The 24,710-nt window shown below is 39.9% G+C and overlaps 2 protein-coding genes and 1 long non-coding RNA gene across 4 annotated transcripts; all 3 read right to left on the bottom strand.

Moving 5' to 3' along the window:
• On the bottom strand, positions 1–1,099 carry LOC116215224. Its single transcript, XM_031550859.1, has one exon. The coding sequence runs from the start codon at positions 902–904 to the stop codon at positions 500–502; it is 405 nt and encodes a 134-aa protein (XP_031406719.1). The 5' UTR covers positions 905–1,099; the 3' UTR covers positions 1–499.
• Positions 1,100–5,836: 4,737 nt separating this feature from the next.
• On the bottom strand, positions 5,837–10,762 carry LOC116214218 (nucleobase-ascorbate transporter 3). Of its 2 annotated transcripts, XM_031549573.1 has the most exons (14): positions 10,432–10,761; positions 9,889–9,986; positions 9,591–9,767; positions 9,217–9,317; positions 9,032–9,107; positions 8,884–8,943; positions 8,619–8,803; positions 8,414–8,510; positions 8,189–8,275; positions 7,960–8,018; positions 7,573–7,664; positions 7,411–7,488; positions 7,170–7,330; positions 5,837–6,325 (listed from the first exon to the last, which is right to left on the bottom strand). In XM_031549573.1, exons 1-14 carry the CDS (start codon positions 10,595–10,597, stop codon positions 6,107–6,109), a joined length of 1,656 nt encoding a protein of 551 aa, XP_031405433.1. In that variant the 5' UTR covers positions 10,598–10,761; the 3' UTR covers positions 5,837–6,106. The 2 variants fall into 2 exon arrangements, with proteins under 2 accessions (XP_031405433.1, XP_031405434.1); XM_031549574.1 differs by lacking the exons at positions 8,414–8,510; positions 8,619–8,803 and having other exon boundaries at positions 10,432–10,762.
• Positions 10,763–20,845: 10,083 nt separating this feature from the next.
• Positions 20,846–23,273, bottom strand: LOC116215523. Its single transcript, XR_004158491.1, has 2 exons — positions 21,828–23,273; positions 20,846–21,732 (listed from the first exon to the last, which is right to left on the bottom strand). It is a non-coding gene; the product is annotated as an uncharacterized LOC116215523 (long non-coding RNA).
• Between the last annotated feature and the right edge of the window lie 1,437 nt (positions 23,274–24,710).

The following is a 24,710-nucleotide window of genomic DNA, read 5'->3' as shown; positions in this document are numbered from 1 at the left end:
TTGATCTCGAGCATGCAGCAACAGAGAGGCAGAGCATCGGCATTTCCTAATAGGATATGGAATCGAATTTCCAAGGAACAAATTACAAAATCTTGATACGACAGGGCCCACATGATTTGAGGGGGTATGGCCCCTAATTGTCAGCCCTGGCCACCTTCTCTGCGGCAGTGGTCCATCTGATCTCATGAAGTATTATTATCTTGCAGATCCAATAACTTAGTTTTGAATTTTCAGACAAATCTTGATCTAGTAAATACTAGCTCTCGTTTTCGAGCACGATGTTCCAATCCCGAGCTAGTAATTGTAGAAGGTCCGATGGTTCCAGTGGTTATGGGACTGCGATGGCAAAAGTAATGGAAATCTTGTATTCTTCTGCACCAGAGGAGTAGGAAAATAACTCGGTCGATCGAGATAATAAGGCCAAGCAATGCTTCATAATCTACATCCTAAACAATGAGCTTAGGAGGTAACATGTACCTATTACATTCATAAGAGACACTCAAGAACAAGCATTGGGAGGCACAATGTGAGGAGAATGCTGATCGCTCTGCTCAGTCTCCTGGTGCGCCGCCTGGGCTTGGACCGGGGTCAGCACTGATGCCTGTGCATTGCCGCCGACCGTCCTAGACCTCGGGGGTGGGACATGGATCCGCCCGTCAATGCAGGACGAGCACTTGGTCTCGGCCCAGCTCTCCATATTGCAATTGTGGCCGTACCCCATGATTCTCTTGCCTGTGCAGAGCCGGCCGATGATAGCTGCCACCATGCCGAGGACAGCTACCACTACGAGCACTGCCACAACTGGTCCTACCGAGCCGTGGGCACTCCCAGACTGGGGGTTGTAGTTAGGCTGCGTGATGATGAATGGTGGCGATTGGTCAAATGGCACATTGTTGGAGGACATCCCTTTTAGGAACCAAAGATTGTTTGCAGAAATACGAGGAAACGTCCGAGGGAAAGTTCGTAAGCGGAGAAGAGCGTGGGTTTCTAGAGAAGATGTAAAAGGGGGAGCCAGAGGAGGGTAGGAGTAAAAGGATCGGCTGAAGTTCAAAGGTCCATTGAGTTTTTATAGGTGCATGGTCCAATGGCGACATCAAGGGTGTTCCCCCCTACTAAATCATATGATTTTGGTGGGGGCTCTAGGGCCCATCCGATACGATATTAACTGTTCTTGAGATTTATCAACTGTTTATTGCCCGCAATCAGATTACCAGTTAATGAATGTAATTTATATCAGTAGAACGGATTTAGGTCCCAATTTTCCTTCCAATACATTAATTTGTAGACACTGTTTCAACTGACATTAATTCTAAAACTATCATAGATTGAGATGGACCACCTGAATGATCTTTTTATTTCATTCTCCTAAACCCAGCTCATTCTTAGGAAGGGCCTAAAAGCCTTCACATAGGGTTGAGGAGGAAAAGTCCAGCTTTCAAATGGGACTCTAACTAGAGATGTGCGGGTCCAGATTTTTTTTTTTTTTCACGATACCCGGATTTTATCTTATAAATTACATGTTTTAAAATTTTGAAATCGGACCCTACCCCGTTGAGTTATGGAACTGGAACTTATCAAAAACCTGTATTATATCACAGGTTTTAGGTAACTTGTTGGAATCTATAAATTTTTTTGTCTCGCTAAATAAAACTGAAAATGTCTCATCCAGTATCAGTAATTACGCAAAACAAAATGTTGACATAAATTTAAACTTTTTATAAATTATTGATTATATTTTTTAAATATAAGAATATTTGAATATAACTATATATATAATGGGAGAAATTATTATTTGGGTCCGGATATCGGTTTTGATTCCAATTCTATATACTCTAATTGCAAGAATTGGAACCAATTTTTATCGGTTCCTTATTTTAATATCCAGATCCTATCTCATTTTCAATACGAGTTACTCAGACCATATCCTAACGTGTAGGTTCCGGATATACCTGTTACTGTGCACACACCTAACTCTAACATAGAGTACCCTAGCCACTGATTCTCTAGTATTTGAGCCTTTTGGCAAAATGTACGTCCAACTTGATTAAACAAAAGATGCGACATGACCGAGGAAAGAAATATTGTACGTTAAGTGCTTAGAGAGTCACAATGTTCTTGAAGAGCATTACATCTAACTTTTCACGGCCACCCTCAACATGAACATATAATAATATCATAGCGAACTTTGTATCTGATCGTAGCATGAATCGATCCGAGTCTAGAGATCACTACGTTCTTTAACCAAACAATTAATGCTGCGTTTGGTTTTATAGCAAGATTTTAAAATTAAATTTTAATTTTGAAAAAGAGTGATATAAATGGGATTCATCATTTGACTTTGTATGAGTTATGTTATTTTGTTGTGAAAAAAGTGGTATAAATAAAGTTCACTCTTTAACTTTGTATGAGTTATTTTATTTTATAATGAATAGAATTGAGTTAAAATTATAATTTTAAAATTATATCCACAAGTCAAACAAAATCTAAAATTGCAGTGGAACGAGAGATTCAAAATGGTAGTATGATCAGAAAGAGAGAGAGAGAATTAAAAAGAAGTTGATTTGATAGTAAAGGTGTGGAAAAGAAAAGGCCTTTTTGAAGACCCCAAGGGAGAGAGGTGGGGACAGAGAAAGGACGAATAAAGTGGCAAAAAGTGGGGGTCTGGGGAGGACTTCCATTGAAAAGTGTTCTTGTTTGTGGGAGAATCTTTTGGCACCCTTTCCCTCTCCCTTCCCCTTGTCTGTCTGTCTGACATGTTTTCCTAGAGAAGAGTAAGTTGCCCTATTATTCGCCTGCAAATCTTCCTCCCCCCTCTGCCCATGACTAGTCTCTCTTCACATCCGCCAATAATTTGGAAGGCCACTGGCGAAGTCCCAAGAACTTTTTTCTTTTTCAAATCATTCACGTCCGAGCTTATAAATCCATCGCAATTGAGTGATCGATATTCTGGTCGAGAAACGAAGTCGTACGTAAACCCTTGTGAGGGTGCTGCGTCGATTATACCAAGCAGCTCATGTCAGGAAGAGATGATGAGAGCGTATCGTTACATGCTTGTAAAGCTCAAAGCAGAAAATATCTCGTGAACTTCTCTTTTGCTATCTTAGATTTTGGACTTACGCCAATCATCGTGTGCTCGAACCCGTTAAGTTTAACAACTATATAGTTGTTAAACTCTATATAAATGTACATGAACATTTTACACCGTATTGATCATATTTGACCTACAAAGCACTAGCATATAGAAGTCGGCAGTCCTTTCCCAAAAACAAACAATTCTTTGGTATATTAATGATCACTATATATATCTCCTAGAGAGGATCAAGTGATTAGTCATCGATTATCTTGCATAGAAGTTAATGTCGAGGAATGACCTGACTTAGTAAACCAATCGTACCGCAACCATTGAGTGTCATAAAGAAAATGAAATTACGGTATGAATTTCGTTACTATAATTCATCGGATTTACGTTGTTTATGAACCAAATTGTGAGATGATTTTCTCTCGGATTGATTTGATTTCGTAAAGAGGATTCGGGAATGATGGGAAAACAACCTTAAAAATCTGTGGGACAATTATTTCTTATGATAGTTCATTGATGGAAGAAAAGCTATGGGTATGCGTTAACATCGGAATTCCAATAATTACGAAACCCTACTTTAGGGTCGTCGTTATGTTGTTGTCTCCATGCAGGGTTCGATAGTAACAGCTCGATCAGCTTTCAGGAATCTCTTCCCACCCCCCATAAAAATATCGAAGATCCAACTCCAAAAAGAAGAAATTAAATTAAAAAAATAAAATAAAAACAGAGGTGTAGTTATGAAAATAGGGAAGTTAAAAATTACCCAATAGCCCCGTAAAACTCTCTTCGCCACAATAATTTTGCTCTAACCCTTTGATTGGATCGAGAAAATAGAGGAAAAGAAAGGGAGGATAAAGTTGTATAGAAAATTTCCAGAATTTTATAGTTTTTTATTCTTTTTTAATTAGTAATATAACTCGTGTTGCGTGAGTCTTTACATATTTATACTTCTATTGGTTACTTCGTGAATTAAAATGACGAATTCCATTAGTAATGATTGTGGATAATGATGAGGAGATGAAATATCAAAAAGTTTCATAATATTTTGAAATAATACACATACATATATATTTGAGTGACAGTTGCGATGAATTCTTTTGTAATATATATGGATAAGTATACGTCCACATTATTAATATTTCTGCCGATGATTCCTCATTAGGTGGGCGTACTTCACATCTTTAGGCCAGGAAACCATTTTCACGATGTGGGGAGGTGATGTTCTTGTCATGTCCTTCGACTTGTGCTAGACAATTATCATATTGACTCTACTAATTTGTTGCCATGATCACCAGAAATCAGTGGCCATACTTTAATAGCAAGAAGGCAGGTTGTATTCACATATAAAGAAGAAGAGACAGGGAGACGGATTGAAATTAGAGAATATAATAACATTCAGCTGAAATAAATATGGATTGTTCATCGAAAAAATAAACATGGACTATTTATTGATGTAGAAAATTCAAAAGGACAATCAATGAGGAGTTATAAAAATGCTTGAAAATCCTACGTGAAAGACTCTAGTTTAACGAACGGAGGCCTCTCATTGCATGTGGTTTAGGAGTTTACTTTAAACACCCATATATATAGATATATGGGAACTATTGGTCGATTTTCCTTACTCAAGATGTAAAATAGAAATTATACAGTTTATACTCATGAAAAAAGAAGTTTTACAGTTTACACCCCTAACCTTCACAGCAAAATAATTGCCATCTAATAAAATTCTGTTCAAGATTGGAAGGCAAAAAAAGTGGAGAATATGAAAACCCAGAATCTTTCTATTTTTATAATTTCAACTTCAAGAAGGTTCACTAATTAAATGTCTGCGTTCTAGTTCCTCCTACACTAGATGAGTCGAGCCTAACCTGCTGGACTTGTCAATGTGTTTTTCTCAGGGTTGATGAGTTGAATGCGACCACGGTTTGACTTTCTGATGTGGCAGTAGACGTGGCAAATCGATACCTCAAGAAAAACAGGCTCTGACGACCCTGTTTCGAGGGAAACGGCCTCAGGAGCACAACTCACGCCTTCGGCCATGAAATGACGAGATTTAAGGCGAATTTCATCGTTTAGGGCCTCAAACGGGCATTTTATGTTATTAGGATATTTTTGCAATTTTAGTAAAAGTTTATGTCTTTTGTGTAATTTAGGCGTTTTAATTCCTATTTAAGTTTTATAAAACCCTAGGGTTAATGACAGTTGTTTTTGGATTATCAATTAAGGTGTAGAGCTACCGTGCTCTTTCGCCCATTCTCGGATTTGATTCGAGTTTGATGCATATTCCCTAATATTCGTAGAATCAACAGGTTATAGAATATTGTCTTCTAGTATTCGTGCGCAAATCAACAGATTGCAATTAATTCCGCTGCGTCACCTTGTAAGGATTAGATTTATTAACAACGCTGGAAAGGCATAGGTGCACATCAAGGCCATTATACTTGCAGCTGGGGTCCAAATGGGATGAACTCAATAGCAGGTCTCTATTCAAATGGGTTTTACTCAATAGCATTATGCCATAAGATTAAGTCTTGCCACGTGATGTGGAGATAGGAATAGGTGATAGATAAAATAGAAACAATTGATAGTACATAATAATAGTAAACAGGATTTTCATCGTGATCTTTTTCATTTCGAGTCCTAGATCTTTATGTAAGACTGGACAGCGAGGCGGACATTGTACATCGACAAAGTTAAGAAACTAATAAGTTATCCCTAACCAACAGAGTTGAGGGGATAAATTTGTGAAGGCACAGGTTTAGGGGACTGTTTGGTAATTTTCCCTTTTTGCAATTTCATTCATTTTAGAAGCAATCCGTCACTCCAAAGTCACTTGGCACAAAAGAGCACAGTTCCAAAGGTGACATTCTACTAGATCCTTGAAACGCATAAACTTCCCTTCCTGTGGAGCTATGAACTTTCAAAACCCATGCCGGTCCGATCTAGTTGCTAAAGTTACAAGTACATTTATCATATTGTACAAGGCAGCTCTTTGTAATGTTACATAAAAGTTGAGAAGTACAGTTTTCATAGGAACCTAGTGGGAATGAGCTGGTGTATCCGAAGCGGGTAGCTGTAAAACTCCTCGTTCCGAATGTCTCCCTTCCTGTGCTGGAACGGGACCCACCACGGGATCCCTCTCTCATTCCTCGTGTGCCTTGCATCTAATGTGTTATCGAGGATCGTCCCCACGATCATCGCCATGGTTGGAGCCGAGGAGAATATCGTGTTAAATATGTTGTTGAACTGCAGGAAACGTCACCACACACAATTTTAGTTTAGTTTAGATGAGCCAAACCAGTTGCCATATAGCTAATAATAATAAGACAATGAATCCTTCCCTAGGCTTGCAAGCAAGCCAATTTACTCAGGTACGACTGATCGATACCTGAACATGACTCATACCTTTCCCCACAAGCTCAGAGCTTCTGCTCGAGCTCAGAACTGCTTAACTCGACGGCCTCATAAGCATTATTAAGCTACTCCATCATTAGTTCATCAATTTTCTTATTTGTCTTTCTTGACAAAGAATGCTCTTTTACGGCTACAAACCCTGGTACATATGCATAAGGCCATGGCCCGAAAGTGGTCCATGTGCAAAGGCACATGAAGGTGGCCTCGCTGAGGGCTAGGCATGTCAATAGAAATTTGATGACACGACCTCAAGAACTTCTCTCGAGACATACACATGTTACGTTTCAATTCTTAAGTTGTATATACCCCCAAATTTTTCAATCTAATTGAAATCTCGAGCTCGAACACAAGTAGAGCCAAATAAAGCTCCAGCTCTTCTGTCTATCGTTGGCCTCACTTGGGATCATTATAGACACAGAACTAAGCCGAATCAAGTTGAACAAAAGTTCATTGAGATGACTTCAAGCATGGTTGAACCTAAAAGAAGATAGTCAGTCGAGCTCAAGCAGGGCACTGCTCGCCATGCCTGGGCTGAACGTTTCACATTGTGTTTAGGTCATTTCAAGTGTTTGCAGTCGTCTTATCATTTTGAGAGTGAGAACAATTCGGAGGCCATGAAACAGGGGAGAAAAAAAAAATTCAAAGAAAATTCAGTGATCAATTTAGTAAGGCTTACCCAGCCACCACCCGTTCTGACAGGTCCATCACCATTACCGTTTGTGTTCAGGACGAAATACTCAGAGACCGATATGCCTAAGAAGAGAGAGACACCAAGGACGTAGTGGTTTCTCGTGGAGTTATTGTTCACAAATTGCGTGAAAGAGATCCCAACAGCAGCTGTAGCCCAGCAGAAACGATAATTAATGTGCGTCAAATTACGAATGAAATGAGTTGCAACGGGAGGAGAGCCAACTCACCAACAATGCCCAATACTATGCAATATATGGCGCCAAAAATTGGTAGAGGGATGGAAGCAAAGAAGGCACCAAATTTCCCTATAAGGGACGGGGGATGACACAATTAGAAAAGCTGATAATGAAACTAGAGAAGACATCATAGTTCAATACGTTATTGCATACCGAATATGGAGAAGAATATCATAAAAGCAGTCGATATCTGGATCACTCTTCTGCTCCCAATGCCGGTAAGTCCAAGAAGGCCAACATTTTCACTGAATTATCACCAATGAAACTTCGTAAATTTACATTTTGTTCTATCTTTCTGGCGATATCTTAGTAGTATCAGAGTATACAACATCTTTGAGAAAACCTCTGCTTGCATTGGGGATGACGGTACCAAGTTATCATAGAATGAAACTATCACATAATATACAACTGCTTTACATGGGGATTTCATTCCATTTGATGTATAGAGTGGGTTCCAACGGTTAAACTTCTACAATTTTTTTAGGACATCAATAACTATTAGAAGCAGTCAGTACAGAGTGCATGGTAGTAAGTACTCACACAGACGCAGTTGTACCAACAACAGATCCGAATATCCCTTCAAGAAGCATTCCAATACCCTGCTCGAAAATATATATATATATATATATATATCAATATTCTTATCCATGGTCAATAGCATCTAACCATTTCAAATTTTCAAATATCCCAGTTACGGATTATTTTAAGACCATAATATTTCATGGAAAAACAAAACATATTTATTGTCTGTGGGTTACTCAGTGATTACATGTAACCCAATGCTTCTGCTAAGCACATGTGCTGGGGGAGGTGTGGCCCCTGCCAAACGAGAGGCTGCATAGAATGTCCCCGTCGACTGCATGGAAGATCAAACATTTAATGGAATGCAATTGGTTCTTAGGTTTAGAAAATAACAAAATCCATTATTTATTCGAGAAAAATAGAACTTAAACTACTCCACCAGGAGAAAAATATTAGGTGATGGAGACTAGACCTCTGCAGAAGAAACAAGGGCAGCACCCATCATACCGAAGACGTGGCTCGCTCTGAACACGGGAGTACCCCACTGAAAGGGGTATGGAATCTTAATCCTATGTCACAAATTAAGACTTTCCTATCAGTTAAAAGAAGAAAACTAAATACTAAAAAGGGAAAAAAGAAATCATCTGGTGAGAGCTTCTCGTGATCGAGATCGATACCAGGGGGCAGATGACATGAGAAAAGAACGATCAGTGCGACAGCTCAATTTAGTCTGTTCTGGCACATTGTTGTAGGCCCCAGAGACAGTAAGAATCGCAGCAAATGCCCAGATTATCCCGATACAGAGTAGCAAGGCATATCGCTCTAGTATGTTGTGACCCGATGGAAATACCCTCTTAATGTACTGAAGGAAAGAAGTATTTCATTATAGTATTTAGAGTAAGAAGATAGTCGGGAAGAGCACAGGTTAATGAGATTGATTACCTGTTGAGATAAGACTAGAAGAATCAGCATCGGAAGGCCTAGCTCCACGCAGTTAGCGAGCTGCACGCACGAAAATGGTGTTATACAATGATGTCTCCAAGGCTAAGGCAACAAAGAAGTTTCAGACAGTTTGAGATGAAATTTTTACCAGTGGAAAGCCCCTCAGAAACAGACCGAGACCCACCACACAAACCACTGGTACAATAGTTACAGGACTGAACAGTCTGTCATGAATAGAAACCGGCATTTAGTCAGAGGAAGGACAAAATATTTACTGGGGTAAAGGTTTGCTTAAAAGGTAGATGCACAATCTAATTATATAAGGCATTTAACCTTGTGAAATTGCCCCATGCTTTGCTAAATCCAAGGATTATGTTGACAAATGACGAAACAATCAGAGACCCTTGAATGGTTCTCATATTGTATACAAACCTCTGCAAATGAAATGTAACCAAACCTGTCAAAATCTAATGATGCTTCCAACAAGGGGGGAATTAAAAAAAAAAACTATTTTGAAGACCTCCACGGTTGAGTTGAATTTACACTATATGCGAGTACTGTATTCAAGGATTGTAATGTCGATTGACTATGAATTAACAATACAAAAGGGATACTTTCCTAGAAACAAAAACAATATGTAATGTAGACGTTTGCAAATTCATTCGGAGTAAATATTGCTGACCGATCTTTGACCCATATATACATACATCGTGCTCATTGGAGAAGTTCTTGTCTGTGTTGTCATTGATGATCGATAGAACTGGAAGATAAAACGCGAATGATGCGCCCATCACAGTAGGCAGCCTCGTGCCAAGAAAAGTCTGGAGCAACGTGTTGATACCGGACATGAAGAGCAACGACTGGATCACACGGGCCTTATCGCCCTGTTCTCAATAAATAACAGCAACACCGGGGTATTAGAGGACCATACTTGACAGCGCCAGGAACAGAGGACAAGATTCAAGATAGTCTGACAGTATTTAAGCAGCATGGATATGAACTCACAGAGTCACCACCCATTCGAGGCACGAGGGTGCTCGCGATCAATAAGGTGGTCCCGAGCATCACGATGTAGTGCTCGAATGCGAGCAACACGGCTTCAGCTGCAAAATTAATGAGCTTGTGATTACTTGCTCCGTGTTCATTGTGAAAGAGTCTAACAGTCAAATCGGGCCACAGATCTAACAAGCTGAAGTCGACCTGCGAAAAGCTAACCGTACCCAGAAAAGAAAACCAGAATCTCTATCCATGCAAAGCCTAGTCACTTGATTGAATCAGCAAATAATAAAAAAAAATTCCCCAAAAAAATATAAAGATCTCAAAGCAAGAATCTGCCACGGTGAATCAGAGATACCCATAAAAAAAATATATATAAGAAAAAGGAACGGAGCTGAAAAACCTTGAAAGCTTTCACCTTTTCAACATCTATCAGCTTTGTCAGACTTATCTCAGCATAATAACAACACAAAAAAAAAAAGGGTTTGGGTATTGAAGCTGAAGAAAGTTGGAAGCAGGAAGGAGGGAGGGAGGGAGGGAGAAGGGACTGACGCCAAAAGGGGTTGGAGTGGATGCAGTAGTGAAGGTGCTGGAGCTGCTCGGCGGGAGGCCAAGTGGGCCCCCTCGAGAGGGCGAAGTTCGGCGGCGGCGGTTGAGGCGGTGGCGCCGCCTGTTGTGGGGGCGGAGGACCATGGTGGTGATGCGCCGTTTCTCCCATCTCTCTCCTCCTCCTCGTCTGCTTTTCCCCTGTTCTTGATTTTTCACTGAGCTCAGTTGAGCTGTTTCTTGAAAGTATTGCAGTTCGCTTGAAGAAGAAGAAGAAGAAGAAGAAGAAGAGGATGATGAAGAGTTTTGAATTTTATTAATTTCTCCGAAGTGATTATTGTCAGATCACCGACCTCTCCACCGGTAACTGACAAGGAAGGGAATAGGAAATGGAGGTGCAGGAACATGGTAAAGTGGGCCCTACTCTCCTGCCCATGAAAATTCCCAAACAAACATTAAATTTGATTTAATCCCGAAATTTAATTAAGAAATTAATCAATTCTTTTAATTTGATTTATTAACTACATTTGACTGTGAAGATAGTAATCTAAAAATAACTAAATAAAATGAAAAGGAACAGAAAGTACATCTCGAATTAATTAAATAGTGAGTAGAAGATTGGAGACTACGTTAAGGTTGTCGTGTATCGAGGACCACTAGCTTGCATAACATATGGCTAGAGAAATTATTATATGAACTCGGTTTAGTGCTTAAACTAATTCTTATTGAACGTGCATGTATAAGTGTTGTATTATTAAGAAGGAGTTGACTCTTACTTCATTAGTAGGTATTGACTAGTAGTTTACTTTATGAGATAACCGTAGATGATTAGATCGGCTCAATTCATAGACGATGCGATGGATAATTTCTGGTATGGGCAAAATATTGATCCCACGGCAGCGGATTGAAATGACAATACTTTATTGAAAAAATAATAGGTAAGGTACAAATTAATTTTTTCAATAAATAATAGAAGAGCATAGTTTTATTGGATTTAAAAATTGAGCGTAATATGTGTAAGGTCCTGACAGTTTACGTACATATCGATTAATCATTAATTACGATGTGTCGATAAACAGGTCGTCCTCCATGCTTCTTCAAGGAAGCTGCTCTCCCTTTGCTGGAAAGCTTTCCCATTCCATAGGCTTATCGCGTTTTCACCATCGCAATTGGATTTTTTTTCATTAGTATTGTTTAGTCGCTTTCAAGATAACTTAAAAAAGAAAAAGTTGCTTTCAAGATAAAAGAATATATACATTGCATGGATCTTTTCTCCTTTCCCACTTGAATCATGCGATCGTCTCATAGTGTTGGGTATCCTCCAATTTGGAGGAAGTTTGGCTCAAATTATATTGGGGTTTTTATCGGGCTTTAATAGGCCCAATGATCCACTTTTGTTAGGGTTTATTTTTCAGCAAACCAGCTAAGGAATAGAGCAGCAAATCAGCACAGAATAACAGAGAGGAACAGAGCAGAATTCGGATCAACAGAGGCAGCGCGCAATTGAAGATCAAATCTCGATCGGGACGTCAAACGAACTCCGATTGGAACGAAATTTTGACAGCAGCTTCACAACACGTGGGGCTAAGTTTTGAACGGTCAGAATTTCTATTCGAGCTCTGTAGGTGCTGTCTTAGCTGACTTTGTTAACCACCCTGTGTAGGTGACGAATTTAGCATTTGGGTGATCCAAGAGAGTGTTTCTCTTGAGTTTGGTGATCCAAGGGTTTACCCTTGATGAAAGACATTGTATAACCTTCATTCATAGTGGATCGTTGATTCGGAGTTGGTCCCGTGGTTTTTCCCCACATCGGGGTTTTCCACATAAAATTCTTGGTGTTCTTTTACTTTACTGCTTATTGGTTGATTTGATTAGTTCCTATCTCGATTACACTAGTAGGGGAGGAAGATTAATCGCTGCGTTATTGTTTGGTTGAGCACATCCCTTCCTAACAAGTGGTATCAAAGCCTCGGGTTAGAGAAGTTTGAGTTTTTTCGGTGTTTTTCGATATGGAGGAGTCTACAGGATCTATGTTCAAGTTGAATGCAACCAACTACTCTATATGGAAGTCTCGGATGGAGGATCTTCTATTTTGCAGGGATTTGTACGATCCCATTGAAGGGGATTCCGCGAAACCGAAAGATAAGGATGACAAGGCTTGGGAACGCACAAATCGGAAGACTATTGGTTTGATTCGGCAGTGGATAGACAATAGTATTTATCATCATGTTGCTCAGGAGACAAATGCGAAAACTTTGTGGGATAAATTGACAAATCTCTACGCGAGGAAGACTCCGCAAAATAAGGCCTTTCTCGTGAAGAAGCTGGTTCATCTTCGTTACCAGGATGGAGGTGATATGGCTGTGCACATGAGTAATTTCCAGGATATTATTAACAAGTTGACGAACCTGGAGATAATATTACCCGATGAGTTGCAGGCTTGTCTACTTTTAGGGACTCTACCAGATAATTGGGACACACTTGTGGTTGCATTAAGCAATTCTGCGCCAAACGAGAAGCTATTGTTGGCCACGGTGACAAACAGTTTATTTAATGAGGAGACTAGAAGGAAAGGCACGGGAATTTCCATTCAGTCTGAAGCTTTGGTTACTGAGCAACGGGGGAGAAGTCAAAGCAGAAATTTCTCTTCCAAACATAGTAACTCACGTGGCAAATCGAGAGGTAGATCAAAGTCGAAGATGAGAAAAGGGGTCACTTGCTATCACTGTGGAAAAGAGAGACACTACAAAAGGGAGTGTAGAGCTCTGAAGAAAAATCAGAATGGCAACGGTGAGAGTAAGAAGGAAGAAGGCACTATAGCAGTGGCATCTGATGGAGAGACCTACATCATTTGTGATGAAGCCTATGTGAATTTCACTTGTCAGGACTCTACCTGGGTTGCAGATACAGGTGCTTCGTTTCATGTCACTCCACAGCGGGATTTCTTCTCATCTTACACTACCGGGGACTATGGTTATGTGAGAATGGGGAATAGACAGTCATGCAAGATTGTCGATACTGGTGATATATGTCTAGAGACCGAGCTTGGCTGCAAGTTGCTTCTGAAGAAGGTGAGACATGTTCCAGAAATTCGCCTTAACCTAATCTCGACTGGTCAGCTTGATGATGAAGGCTACAGTAACGAATTTAGCAATGGGAGATGGAAGCTCTCTAAGGGTTCGTTGATTATGGCACGAGGTCAGAAGACCGACACTCTCTACAGGCTACGTGCCAAGCACAATTCCGGTCAAATTAATGTTGTTGAGGATTATCCTATCGAGCTATGGCACAGGAGACTTGGACATATCAGCAAGAAAGGTATTTAAATTCTTGTCAGAAAGCAGTCTTTGCCCGTTGAAGGTATGCACTTGAGCACTTGTAATCACTCTTTAGCTGGTAAGTAGAGGAAAGTTTCTTTTGTTAGAAGTCGTCCCTCTAGGTGCGATCATATACTTGATCTTGTGCATACTGATGTTTGTTTCATGTCGGATAGATCTCTTGGTGATGCTCTCTATTTTGTGACCTTTATAAATGATCACTCCAGGAAGGTTTGGGCTTACCCTATAAGAACTAAAGATCAGGTGACTGAGATTTTCAAGAACTTCCATGTAGCAGTGGAAAGAGAAACGGGCATGAAGCTGAAATGTGTCAGAGTTGATAATGGTGGTGAGTATAGGGGTCCTTTCGAGAACTATTGCAGGACTCATGGTATCAAACTTGAGAAGACGGTACCGAAGACACCACAGCAAAATGGGCTTGCAGAGAGAATGAACCGCACAATTGTTGAGAGAGTTCGTTGTATGCTTTCTCAGACGAAACTGTCTAAGTCTTTCTGGGGCGAGGCAATGAGGTCAGCGGTTGATCTTATTAATCTTACACCTTCAGTTGCACTTGATGGAGATGTACCCCAGCAGGTGTGGACCGGCAATAAAGTATCATACAAGCATCTCAGAGTCTTCGGGTGCAGGGCATTTGTTCACATTCCTCGAGATGAAAGATCAAAACTCGATGCCAAGGTAAAACAGTGCATCTTCTTGGGTTATGCACATGAAGAGTTCGGGTACAGGTTTTGGGACCTTGATAGCAAGAAGATTATCAGGAGCAGGGATGTTGTGTTCTTTGAGGACCAGACAATCGAGGATTTGCAAAAGTTAGAGAATGCCAGAGTAGGCAATCCTCACGAGATCTCTATTCCTATATCGGTTGATGTAGAACATTCAGTGGAAGAGGTACCTGGTGAATATGAAGAAACCACGACTGGGGGTGGTCCTCAGGTAGATGATGATGTGACTACTGATGATACAGGCTCGCAGTTACAGTTAGAGCCTGCAGATAATCTACCTAGACGATCTTACAGAGTAAAACGACCTTCTACAAGATATCCGCCTCATGAATATGTGCTACTGACTGACGGGGGAGAACCTAAGTGCTATGATGAAGCTGTGGCACATGAGCACAAGGAGCACTGGTTGAAGGCGATGAATGAGGAGATGAACTCATTGTCTGAAAATCACACGTATGACCTAGTCAAGCTACCGCAAGGTAAGAGAGCATTGAAGAACAAATGGATCTACAGGTTGAAGACAGAGAACTCACGACCTCGATACAAAGCTCGACTGGTAGTGAAAGGTTTCAACCAGAAGAAAGGAGTTGACTTCGAGGAGATCTTCTCGCCTGTTGTCAAGATGTCATCGATCCGAGTTGTTCTCGCACTGGCAGCTAGTCTGAATTTGGAGATCGAGCAGCTCGATGTAAAAACAACTTTCTTGCATGGTGACTTGGAGGAAGAAATATATATGGAGCAGCCTGAAAGATTCCGAGTTAAAGGTAAGGAGCATTTGGTGTGCAGGCTGAGAAAGAGCTTGTATGGGCTTAAGCAAACACCTCGGTAGTGGTACAAAAAGTTTGACTCTTTCATGTTGAGCCATGGCTACACACGAATAACTTCAGAACATTGTGTGTTCGTGAAACAATTCTCGGATGGTGATTTTATCATTTTACTGTTATATGTGGATGATATGTTACTTATTGGTCATGATATGAGCAAGATTACAGAGTTGAAGAAAGAGCTCAGCAAGTCCTTTGCCATGAAGGATTTGGGACCAGCAAAGCAGATCCTTGGAATGCATATTTCTCGTGATAGATCAAGTGGAAAAATTTGGCTTTCTCAAGAGAAGTACATCGAGAAGATTTTGGATCGGTTCAACATGGGTAATGCTAAACTAGTTTCATCACCACTTGCTTCTCATTTCAAACTTAGCTCGAAGCAATGTCCTACAAGTGAGAAGGAGAAAGAAGAGATGAAGAAAGTTCCTTACTCATCAGCTGTAGGAAGTTTAATGTATGTCATGGTCTGTACAAGGCCAGATATCGCTCATTCTATTGGTGTGGTTAGTCATTTTCTCTCCAATCCGGGGAAAAAGCATTGGAATGCAGTTAAGTGGATCCTGAGGTATCTCAGAGGAACATCCAAGGTGTGTTTACACTTTGGCACTGGTAAGCCGGAGTTAGTGGGCTACACAAATGCGGATATGGCAGGAGATATCGATTCCCGAAAATCCACTTCGGGATACTTGATGACTTTTGCAGGGGGAGCTATCTCATGGCATTCAAGGCTTCAAAAGTGTATCGCTTTGTCTATAACGGAAGCCGAATACATTGCGGTGACCGAGGGTTACAAGGAGATGTTGTGGTTGCAAAAGTTTTTGCAGGAGTTGAGCTTGAAGCAAGAAAGGTATGTTCTACACTTTGATAGTCAAAGCGCCATTCATCTTTGCAAGAATCCCACTTTCCATTCGAGGTCGAAGCATATCGATATCAAGTTTCATTGGATTAGAGATGTGTTGGAGTCCAAGCTGATGAAGCTAGACAAAGTGCACACTGATGAGAATGGAGCTGATATGATGACAAAACCTCTCGCTAGGGAGAAACTTCATGTTTGCCGAAGTATAGCCGGTATGCTCGAAACCTCCAAATAGTCGGGAGGGGGAGTTTGTTGGGTATCCCTCCAATTTGGAGGAAGTTGGGCTCAAATTGTATTGGGTTTTTTATCGAGCTTTAATAGGCCTAAGGACCCACTTTTGTTAGGGTTTATTTTTCAGCAAACCAGCTGAGGAATAGAGCAGCAGATCAGCACAGAATAACAGAGAGGAACAGAGCAGAATTCGGATCAACAGGGGCAGCGCGCAGCTGGAGATCAAACTTCGATCGGGACCTCAAACGAACTCCGATTGGGACGAAATTTTGACAGCAGCTTCACAACACGTGGGGCTAAGTTCTGAACGGTCAGAATTTCTATTCGAGCTCTGTAGGTGCTGTCTCAGCTGACTTTGTGAACCACCCGGTGTGGGTGACGAATTTAGTGTTTAGGTGATCCAAGAGAGTGTTTCTCTTGAGTTTGGTGATCCAAGGGTTTACCCTTGATGAAAGACATTGTATAACCTTCATTCATAGTGGATCGTTGATTCGGAGTTGGTCCCGTGGTTTTTCCCCACATCGGGGTTTTCCACGTAAAATTCTTGGTGTTCTTTTACTTTACTGCTTGTTGGTTGATTTGATTAGTTCCTATCTCGATTACACTAATAGGGGAGGAAGATTAATCGCTGCATTATTGTTTGGTTGAGCACATCCCTTCCCAACACATAGAAGGGGTGTATGTATATACCTTATGCACATCGCTAGCAGCTAGCGATGGAATCGCGAGAGAAGATCTTCTGTAAATCCATTTTCATCATAGTCGTGCTCCATCGATGATCTAGATTTAATGGGTTTTAACCGAAGAAAATGAATATAAGAGAGAGAGACATTAGAACGAAATACATGAAATAACTCGCCCGTGACTCTATGAAGTGACGAAAATAATAAACAAATGATATCTAAATATTAACATAATATCAAATTGGATACTGAAAATCCTTATAATATCAACTAATCTAATAGATCAATACGATCTTATTTCAGAATATTCTATTTCCTAACTAACCATAATAATATCTCCAATATTAACGCATCTTTCCCGAACGCATCTTAGTGTCTACCGCAAAGATTATTTGCACACAAATAAGTGAAGCTAAAAGAGGACCGCAGTGCAGATTATCCATAGAACGAAGGTTAACTAGAGGAGCTGATGATAGAAATATCGATTGGAGATGTCATCGTGTGCACACACCCTATATCATCATTAATTAGAACATTAATCATCAATATCGCCTTTGGATTTGAATCAAAACACAGGGCAAAAAAAAAAAAGAAGACCTGCCGTATCCCGTCGTTATTATTGTAGTGATTTGGTCTATAAACTTTTCAATTGTCTAAATCGTCCTTCAGTTACTAATTTGTCAATTTGTAGAGTCATTGAGGACTCGAAAAGACATCGAGAGGTCGCATTAGGACAATAATGGGCAAAATTTGGGGACCGTATCTATTGCGAACAAAAATCCGATGCTATATACTCTATGAAGATTCTAATAATGAATAAAGTCATAATCACGAAATCAATCTAATTTTATTTCCTATCAGTTGTATTATAATCCTCCCATTACCTTTTCCTAGCTTGAGTTTAATTGATAAGTCTAGGGACCACATAATTACCCCGTCGGTTCAATGACAAGCTTTAGCATTGTTATTTTTTGGACGAGAATCGTACCACGGTCAACGGTGTGAGGATCAGTGTGTGGCATGGTGATCGATGTTGAAAGTGGCAAATGAGCAGGGTGAATTTTTCTCCGTCTGCAAAGGGAGCAGGCGAGTGATGATGAACGACCGAGGAACAAAAATTGAAATTCACCCCGTTTTTGAGGGTGAAGGGATTGTGGAAGGCGAGTGGAAAAGTTACAGTTTTTGTTCCCTTACCTCTTTTAAATGGATCAAAAGCAACTAATGCGGATTGATTTAAGTGATTCGATACTTGTTTCACTTAAGCAATATCTCATGTTCAAATTTTTGTGAATGTAAAAAATTTATACTGAAAGAGTTTTACCCTTAGTAGACTGATCTGATAACTAAATTAGTCGGAACTTAATCGGACTTTCTGAATATAAGGATTTATAAAAAAAAAAAAAAGAGAGAGGTCAATAGCCACGATTATGTTTGCTTCTCATAGAAGTAAAGGGTGTGACAGTGTGCGAGGAAAATTGGGAGATCAATTACTAAATTGAAAATTCTAGCTTTATTGCAAGGGCACAAATGGTGGCTCAAACAGCGAGAAATATTTCTAGAAGTTCCATATTTTTTATTATACGTGTAGACTGTAAAACCAATTTAACTATGATTTTTGTTAAAAAAATTTACACCTAGATTGATACTTTTATTATTTACATTGTATATGTGGTAAAATATAATGGGACACCACGAAAGATAAAAGTGAAATGAAGGGTGCTATTAGTGATTAGGTGCATGAGCATAAGTCGAAGGGGTACAAAAATATTATTAACGACGTAAGAAAATGAGTATGTGCCTTTTCTCATATATACATATATATATATATATATATATAAAGTAATGGTAGTTTTTATAATAAAAGTAACGATAGTTTTGGAATTTTATATAAAATAGGAGGGATTGGAAATTGAGAAACGCCAAAATGAGTTTATACTTTTATATATTGTGTAGATATCATTATTATCAGAACCGGACCGGACTGGCCGGTTCGACCGATCAGATCGGGAACTGTCACCATGTCCGGTCCGGTTCGCCTGACCCATTAAATGCCCTCTTCTAAATCTTGTAGCATTCAGCAATTGTTGGATGTCCTCTTCAGCTAGTCCACCACAGTACAATTCTGATTTCTCTGGGTTGATTGAGGCAAACACTTGACCATCTATGAAATTTATCCAAAGTATCCAGAACAAGAAGTAAAGACTCACACGAACCATTAGTGAAAATAAAGAGGTTGCCAACGAAACATAAATGTGTGAAGTAGATAGACTTGCATCTAGGATGGAATCCTAGTTTCTTGATCTAGCCAAATAATCGAGTAACTGAGACAACAATTCCATACCAACTCTGAACAGTTTTGGAGACAATGGTTCTCCTTGTCTCACCCCTCTACCTCTTAGGAAATTTCCTGCCAGAGTACCCTTAATTGCTACTAAGAAACTAGGAGTAGTAACGCATCCCTTAATCCAAATAATAAACGTTAAAGCATCCCGTAGCTGATAGAGCCGTCAGAATGAAATCCTACGAAATAGAGTCAAAGGTTTTCATTAAATCCACTTTAACAGCACATCGAGTAGTGACTGCTGATATGTGATAATTATTAACCAATTCATGAGCCAGGAGGCTAATGTCTGCATCGTTCTTCCTTTAATAAAAGCCGACTGATTTTTACTAATTAGTAGGGAAAGCACTTTTTTAAATCTATTAGCAAGCACTTTGGTGACACATTTGTAGAATATATGGCAGCATGAGATTGGAATGAAATCCTTCATCTGGTCAGCTTTAGGCTTCTTCGGCTCAAGAGTAATAATTGTGGAGTTTGCTTCCCTTCTCATTCTATGCCTGTGCTGAAATATGATTTGATAACAGTAAGAAAGTTGTCTTTAATAATATTCCAGCAAAAATTTAAAAATGAAAGCTGAATACCCATCAGCTTCCAGAGCTTTTTTGTCACCCATAGCAAAATTTAGTATTCATTTCTCTTTCATCGAGGCCTTTCTTATGTTTCATGAGTTGAATGAACACTGAAAATAATTTTTATTCCCAATGAAAGGAGAAAAATAATACCGACTTTTGAATTTCAAGAGATTCGGCATCTAATTCATTAGTGAGACTTCTCGTATATTTATATCTTCCAAATCTCACCCCCAATTTATTTATATAAAAAAGTGACATTTTAATAAAAAAAATTAAGTGAAAAGTACAAAAATTCTCTTGGAGTCCCCGCGACCCCGGTCTATTCGGGGGTTGGGGCCACCAATCGGCGACCCCGAACCCTCCATTGAGGTCGCCGGCGCGAATCGATCGGGAACTCCCACTCGGAGTCCCCAGTCGATTCGGGGGGTTGGGGCCGCCAATCGTTCCCTTTCAATTTTCTTTCTATGACTAAAATAAAAAAAATGAAAAGTTAAGGAAAGAAATGATAAAATAAAAAAGATTTAGAACCAAAATGATTAAAAGGCTAAAGATTGAGGACTAAAAATAAAATAAAAAAGTAACGTCATAACCCTCTATTACTAACGGAGTACACCACATGAGAACTAATTGTCCATAACAAAAGCACATAGTGTAATTTGTCACGACTCCAAATCACGATGAGGCTTTTGCACTCTTTCCAAAAGTTAAAAAGGAATATTTTTACAAAAATCAAAAGAGGAATTATAATAATCACAAAAGAGGTCTCAAGGCAATCTTTTTTTTTTTTATGCTTGTGAACCTTGAGAATTAATTCATAACATGTAAAAAATTACATGACAAGAGAATAAGGTGAAAATGCTCAAGAAACAAAGATTACAAGATCATAATTAATTGGATTCAACCAGACATACTACAAGAAAGAATTGAGGTGGAAAAATAATAGTAACTATCAGACATTCCGATCAAAACCTTCTACTGTCACACATGGACCTTGGTAAACTAGGGAAGGGTCATAAAGCTATATATTCATGTAGAACTCAATCATTTAATAATGAGATTCTGAAGAGATCTCGATATTAGACCAAAGCAGGGGCGTCTTGAGCTGTACTCAAGTGCAAGGAACCAATTACGGAGTCGGGCCACGAAATCAAACCAATAATCCAAATCGGGGAAAGCAACCAACACTAACCAATCCAGCTAAGTCGGGGAGAGCGCCAAGGGGCTAACCAATCTAGCCAGTAGCATACCAGGAGCCGACAAATCGAGGAAACGCGCCCGTAATAGGAGAACAAAAGAGGGAGAAGCTAAGATGTTTCGAGTGCGGCCCCCTCTGTCACTCACAATCAGGTCGGATCCACTAGGCCTAAACTAGTCTGACTCCAAATTGTCCGTCCCAAATCGAGTCATAACCAACTCGACCGAAACTCGGATCAATCCGAATTTGATGAAGTCTAGATTAGATCTGGTAGGATCAAGCAAGATCCAACTAGATCTGACCAAGATTCGTCCATATATGATTGGATCTAGTTAGTTCAAGCAAGATGTGGATGAGCAGAGGGCATCACTTAGCAGGAGCATAGGAGCAGCAGATTCAGAAGCATAGTGGCAGCAATCCAGTCTTCTCCGAGGCAGTAAATGTATGGAGCTTCCAGATCACATATTTGCCTCCGATGTAGCTCCAAGCACCCACTGACTCAAAGACTTCACAGCGACAGCTCACCATACAAAAACATCCTGTTACAGGGAGATAAAAACTGTGGATCTCGGCGAGATGCTAGAAAGTATTTCGATCCTAAAGGTTAGTGGAGAAGCGCGGGGTGGGGGCGGACCAATCGAAGTAGAAGCTGCCACCAGTGGGGAGGATGAGAGCTGAACAGTTGGATTAGAGGAGTAGAGGCGCCGTCGAAGAAGGCCAGTCGTCGTCAGAACTAAAGGAGCGATCGGAGATCTGTCGCTTGAGGAGCAAGTTGGGCCTTCCTGCTCTCCGCCACTAGTCTGTACAGAGATAAGAGGGCGTAGGACAATGGGGGAGAGAAGTAACCATTACCACAAACCCCACGCCGGAACGCGGTGGGGGGGGGGTGGGGTGAGGGGGCTCAGCGACTACCGGGGAGCCATCTTCACCATCCATACCAGTGTTATTAGAATCGGATTGGATCAGGTAGTTCAACCGGTCGAACCAAAAATCGAACCTATGTCTAGTTCGATTAGATTAAAAACCAAAATGCATAAATAGATCGATGAGCCCAAACAATCGAGCGGTTTTTAGGCAAATTCATCGAACCCATATGAACCGGGCGGTTGGATGGATTCATAATTTTTTAAACATGAAGGACCTAAAGGTAAATTTAAAAAACAAAAAAACTCAAAAAGAAAAATGAAATTATGAAACCCTAGTCTTCATCTTCATGAATCACGACTTCACCAATTCACCTCTTCTCTATTGAAATCTCAATCTCAAAGTCTCAATGTGACCTAACGAACGAAGATCGAAATTTCAATTGCAAGTTGCCTATTATCGACTTCCTCTTCTCATTATCTCTCTTCGGTCGAAATTTCGAACGAAAGTCGAAAATTGAAAGTCGAAATCCATTTTGAGGTTTGTAATTTGGGTATTGATTAATGTTCTGCACTTGCAATTTGATTTGGGTATTGATTGATTTTCCTCTAGTTTTGATTTAGCTTTACAGCTCGCTTTCTCCTCCACTTCCACCGCCTATTGACTCGATCGCTCTCACCTTCCATCTCTTTCCTCTTCTTTCCCTCCCAATAGCCTCTTAATCCCTCTCTCTCTCTCCCCCAATAACCTCTGAATGTGGGGATGTCTTGTTCTTGGGACCCGGAGAATCACAAGAAATGCTAAGAGCCGTTCATCATATGGTATAATTAATCAAACGAAAAGGTCAACCCCTCAAGAAAGACCCCCAACAAAGGACCCAAAAGAGAGTTGGATCAATTTCCATATTCAGAAGCTCTAATCATCCCGACAATGACAAGACAAAAAGAGCCATATAAACTGCCGGATCATTGCCTATCTCGTGAAGGTTTCCTTGGCGAGGAACTACTCCTGTGAGGCAAGGCAGGTCCGGTGGGGGGTGGGGTCGGAGTTCCAGGCAGGAAAGATGAGGAATTGAGGAGTCTGCTGCTCTGTTAAGGTTGCTGGCTTCAAGGAATTATCATGGGCTAGAGGAACAAGAGAGGTTTCAGCGTTAAAGAGAGGTGATACGGTTCTTGACCTACATGAGGGTTGAGAAGGCTCTTTTCCTGTTTCTGATCTCTGTGATATTGTTGAGTTAGGCTGTTGAGAGATGGGTATTCTCTTTCTCTAACTATTTTTTTGTATTTTATATTATTTTCTTAAAATAATAAATATTTAGTTATTTTATAATTAAACATGCGGTCCGACTCATTGAACCTTCGATTGAACCCATATCTCGATTGGTTCGATATTCGGTTTGGTTTTGATAACACTGGTCCCCCGCTCCAAATCTTGGGTCAAAGACAGATCCGGTCCATCTTGCCATCTCACGGCTGCGGAGGAAGATTGAGGCAGCGAGTAAGGAAGTAGCGAGATCGACTCCATCGCTGAGCCTACATCCTCATCACCATCGTTATGGGATTAAAAAAAAAAAATAAGGAGGGAAGAGGGGCATCGGGGACACCAAGCCCACTGGGAGAGAGAGGGCAGGCCCAGCTTCCCGATGGTGGGAGTGGTGTCGCCAGACGCGTCGGCTACAGGAGGCTGATTAGGGCTTGTCTTCAAGGGCTGAGAGCGTAGAGAGGAGGATGGAAGGGAGGAGGTTTGGTCTCAAGTCAATCATTCTTCTCTTTTTTTTATATATATTTTTTATGAAATGATGATTATCGGTAAAGGAACCAGACCAACAGTTCGATGATATTATATTCCGTTTCAGTCAGCACAAAAAGCAACAAAGTAATCATCAATCATCAACCCATAAAATGTCGACATTTTGAAGCTTAATCTATGCCAAATTGTGATTCATTATCAATTTAATTAAACAAGGCAATAGGTTTTTTTAGTGTAAATCTTGATATCTGAAAGTTCAATTAGATTTTGATTAATCCAGTCAAGTCAAATTGATCTATTAAGGGGTAAAATTCTTTTAGCGTAAATTTTCTGTACTCACAAAAATTCGAACTCGAGACATTGTTTAAGCGGAACAAGCGTCGAACTGTTCGAACTAACTTACGTTGGTTAAGCCATACAATAGATTGATCGGCCATCCAGCAAAAAAGAAAAAATAAAAAAAAAAGGAAGGTTGATCGGCCAAACTGATCTTTTGCAAAAAGACTCCAATTTTAAACAGTTTCCAAATAATGTTTGCATTTGTGAATGCATCAGTAGAAGCAAATTTTATAATCAACTCTCCATTTTCTTCAAGGATATGATGATGACGTGACCTTTTATAATCATGAATGATTTCTTGTCCTTTAATGTAATTTTTCCGTCACAAAGAAAATATATAAATCTTATACAAGAAAATATAAATTAAATAATGGATACAAATAGTCTAGCAGATCAAAATCTATATCCATATCCATATACATAGTAAAACTGACTTCACTTTGCATTAAATAGAATTCTAATTAGTAGGGTTAAAATGATCGATTTATAATTATATCACATTAAGATATTTAATCGGATATTATTATGTAACTTATATTGAAAAACAATCAATTGATTGGATCTA

Source organism: Punica granatum, chromosome 7 (assembly GCF_007655135.1).
Source record: "Punica granatum isolate Tunisia-2019 chromosome 7, ASM765513v2, whole genome shotgun sequence".
NCBI lineage: Eukaryota > Viridiplantae > Streptophyta > Magnoliopsida > Myrtales > Lythraceae > Punica > Punica granatum.
Note: the sequence above shows the minus strand (reverse complement) of the source record. Positions and strands in the feature narration are given on the sequence as shown.

Bases quoted from the DNA above. Each gene is read 5' to 3' on its own strand.
- LOC116215224 (XM_031550859.1), bottom strand. From the start codon at position 904: ATGTCCTCCAACAATGTGCCATTTGACCAATCGCCACCATTCATCATC.
- LOC116214218 (XM_031549573.1), bottom strand. From the start codon at position 10,597: ATGGGAGAAACGGCGCATCACCACCATGGTCCTCCGCCCCCACAACAG. The intron at 9,318-9,590 runs GTATGTATATAT...TTTCATTTGCAG, and splicing joins ACTTCTCCAATGAGCACGAT to AGGTTTGTATACAATATGAG. The intron at 8,276-8,413 runs GTCTAGTCTCCA...TCTTCCATGCAG, and splicing joins CCCTTGTTTCTTCTGCAGAG to TCGACGGGGACATTCTATGC.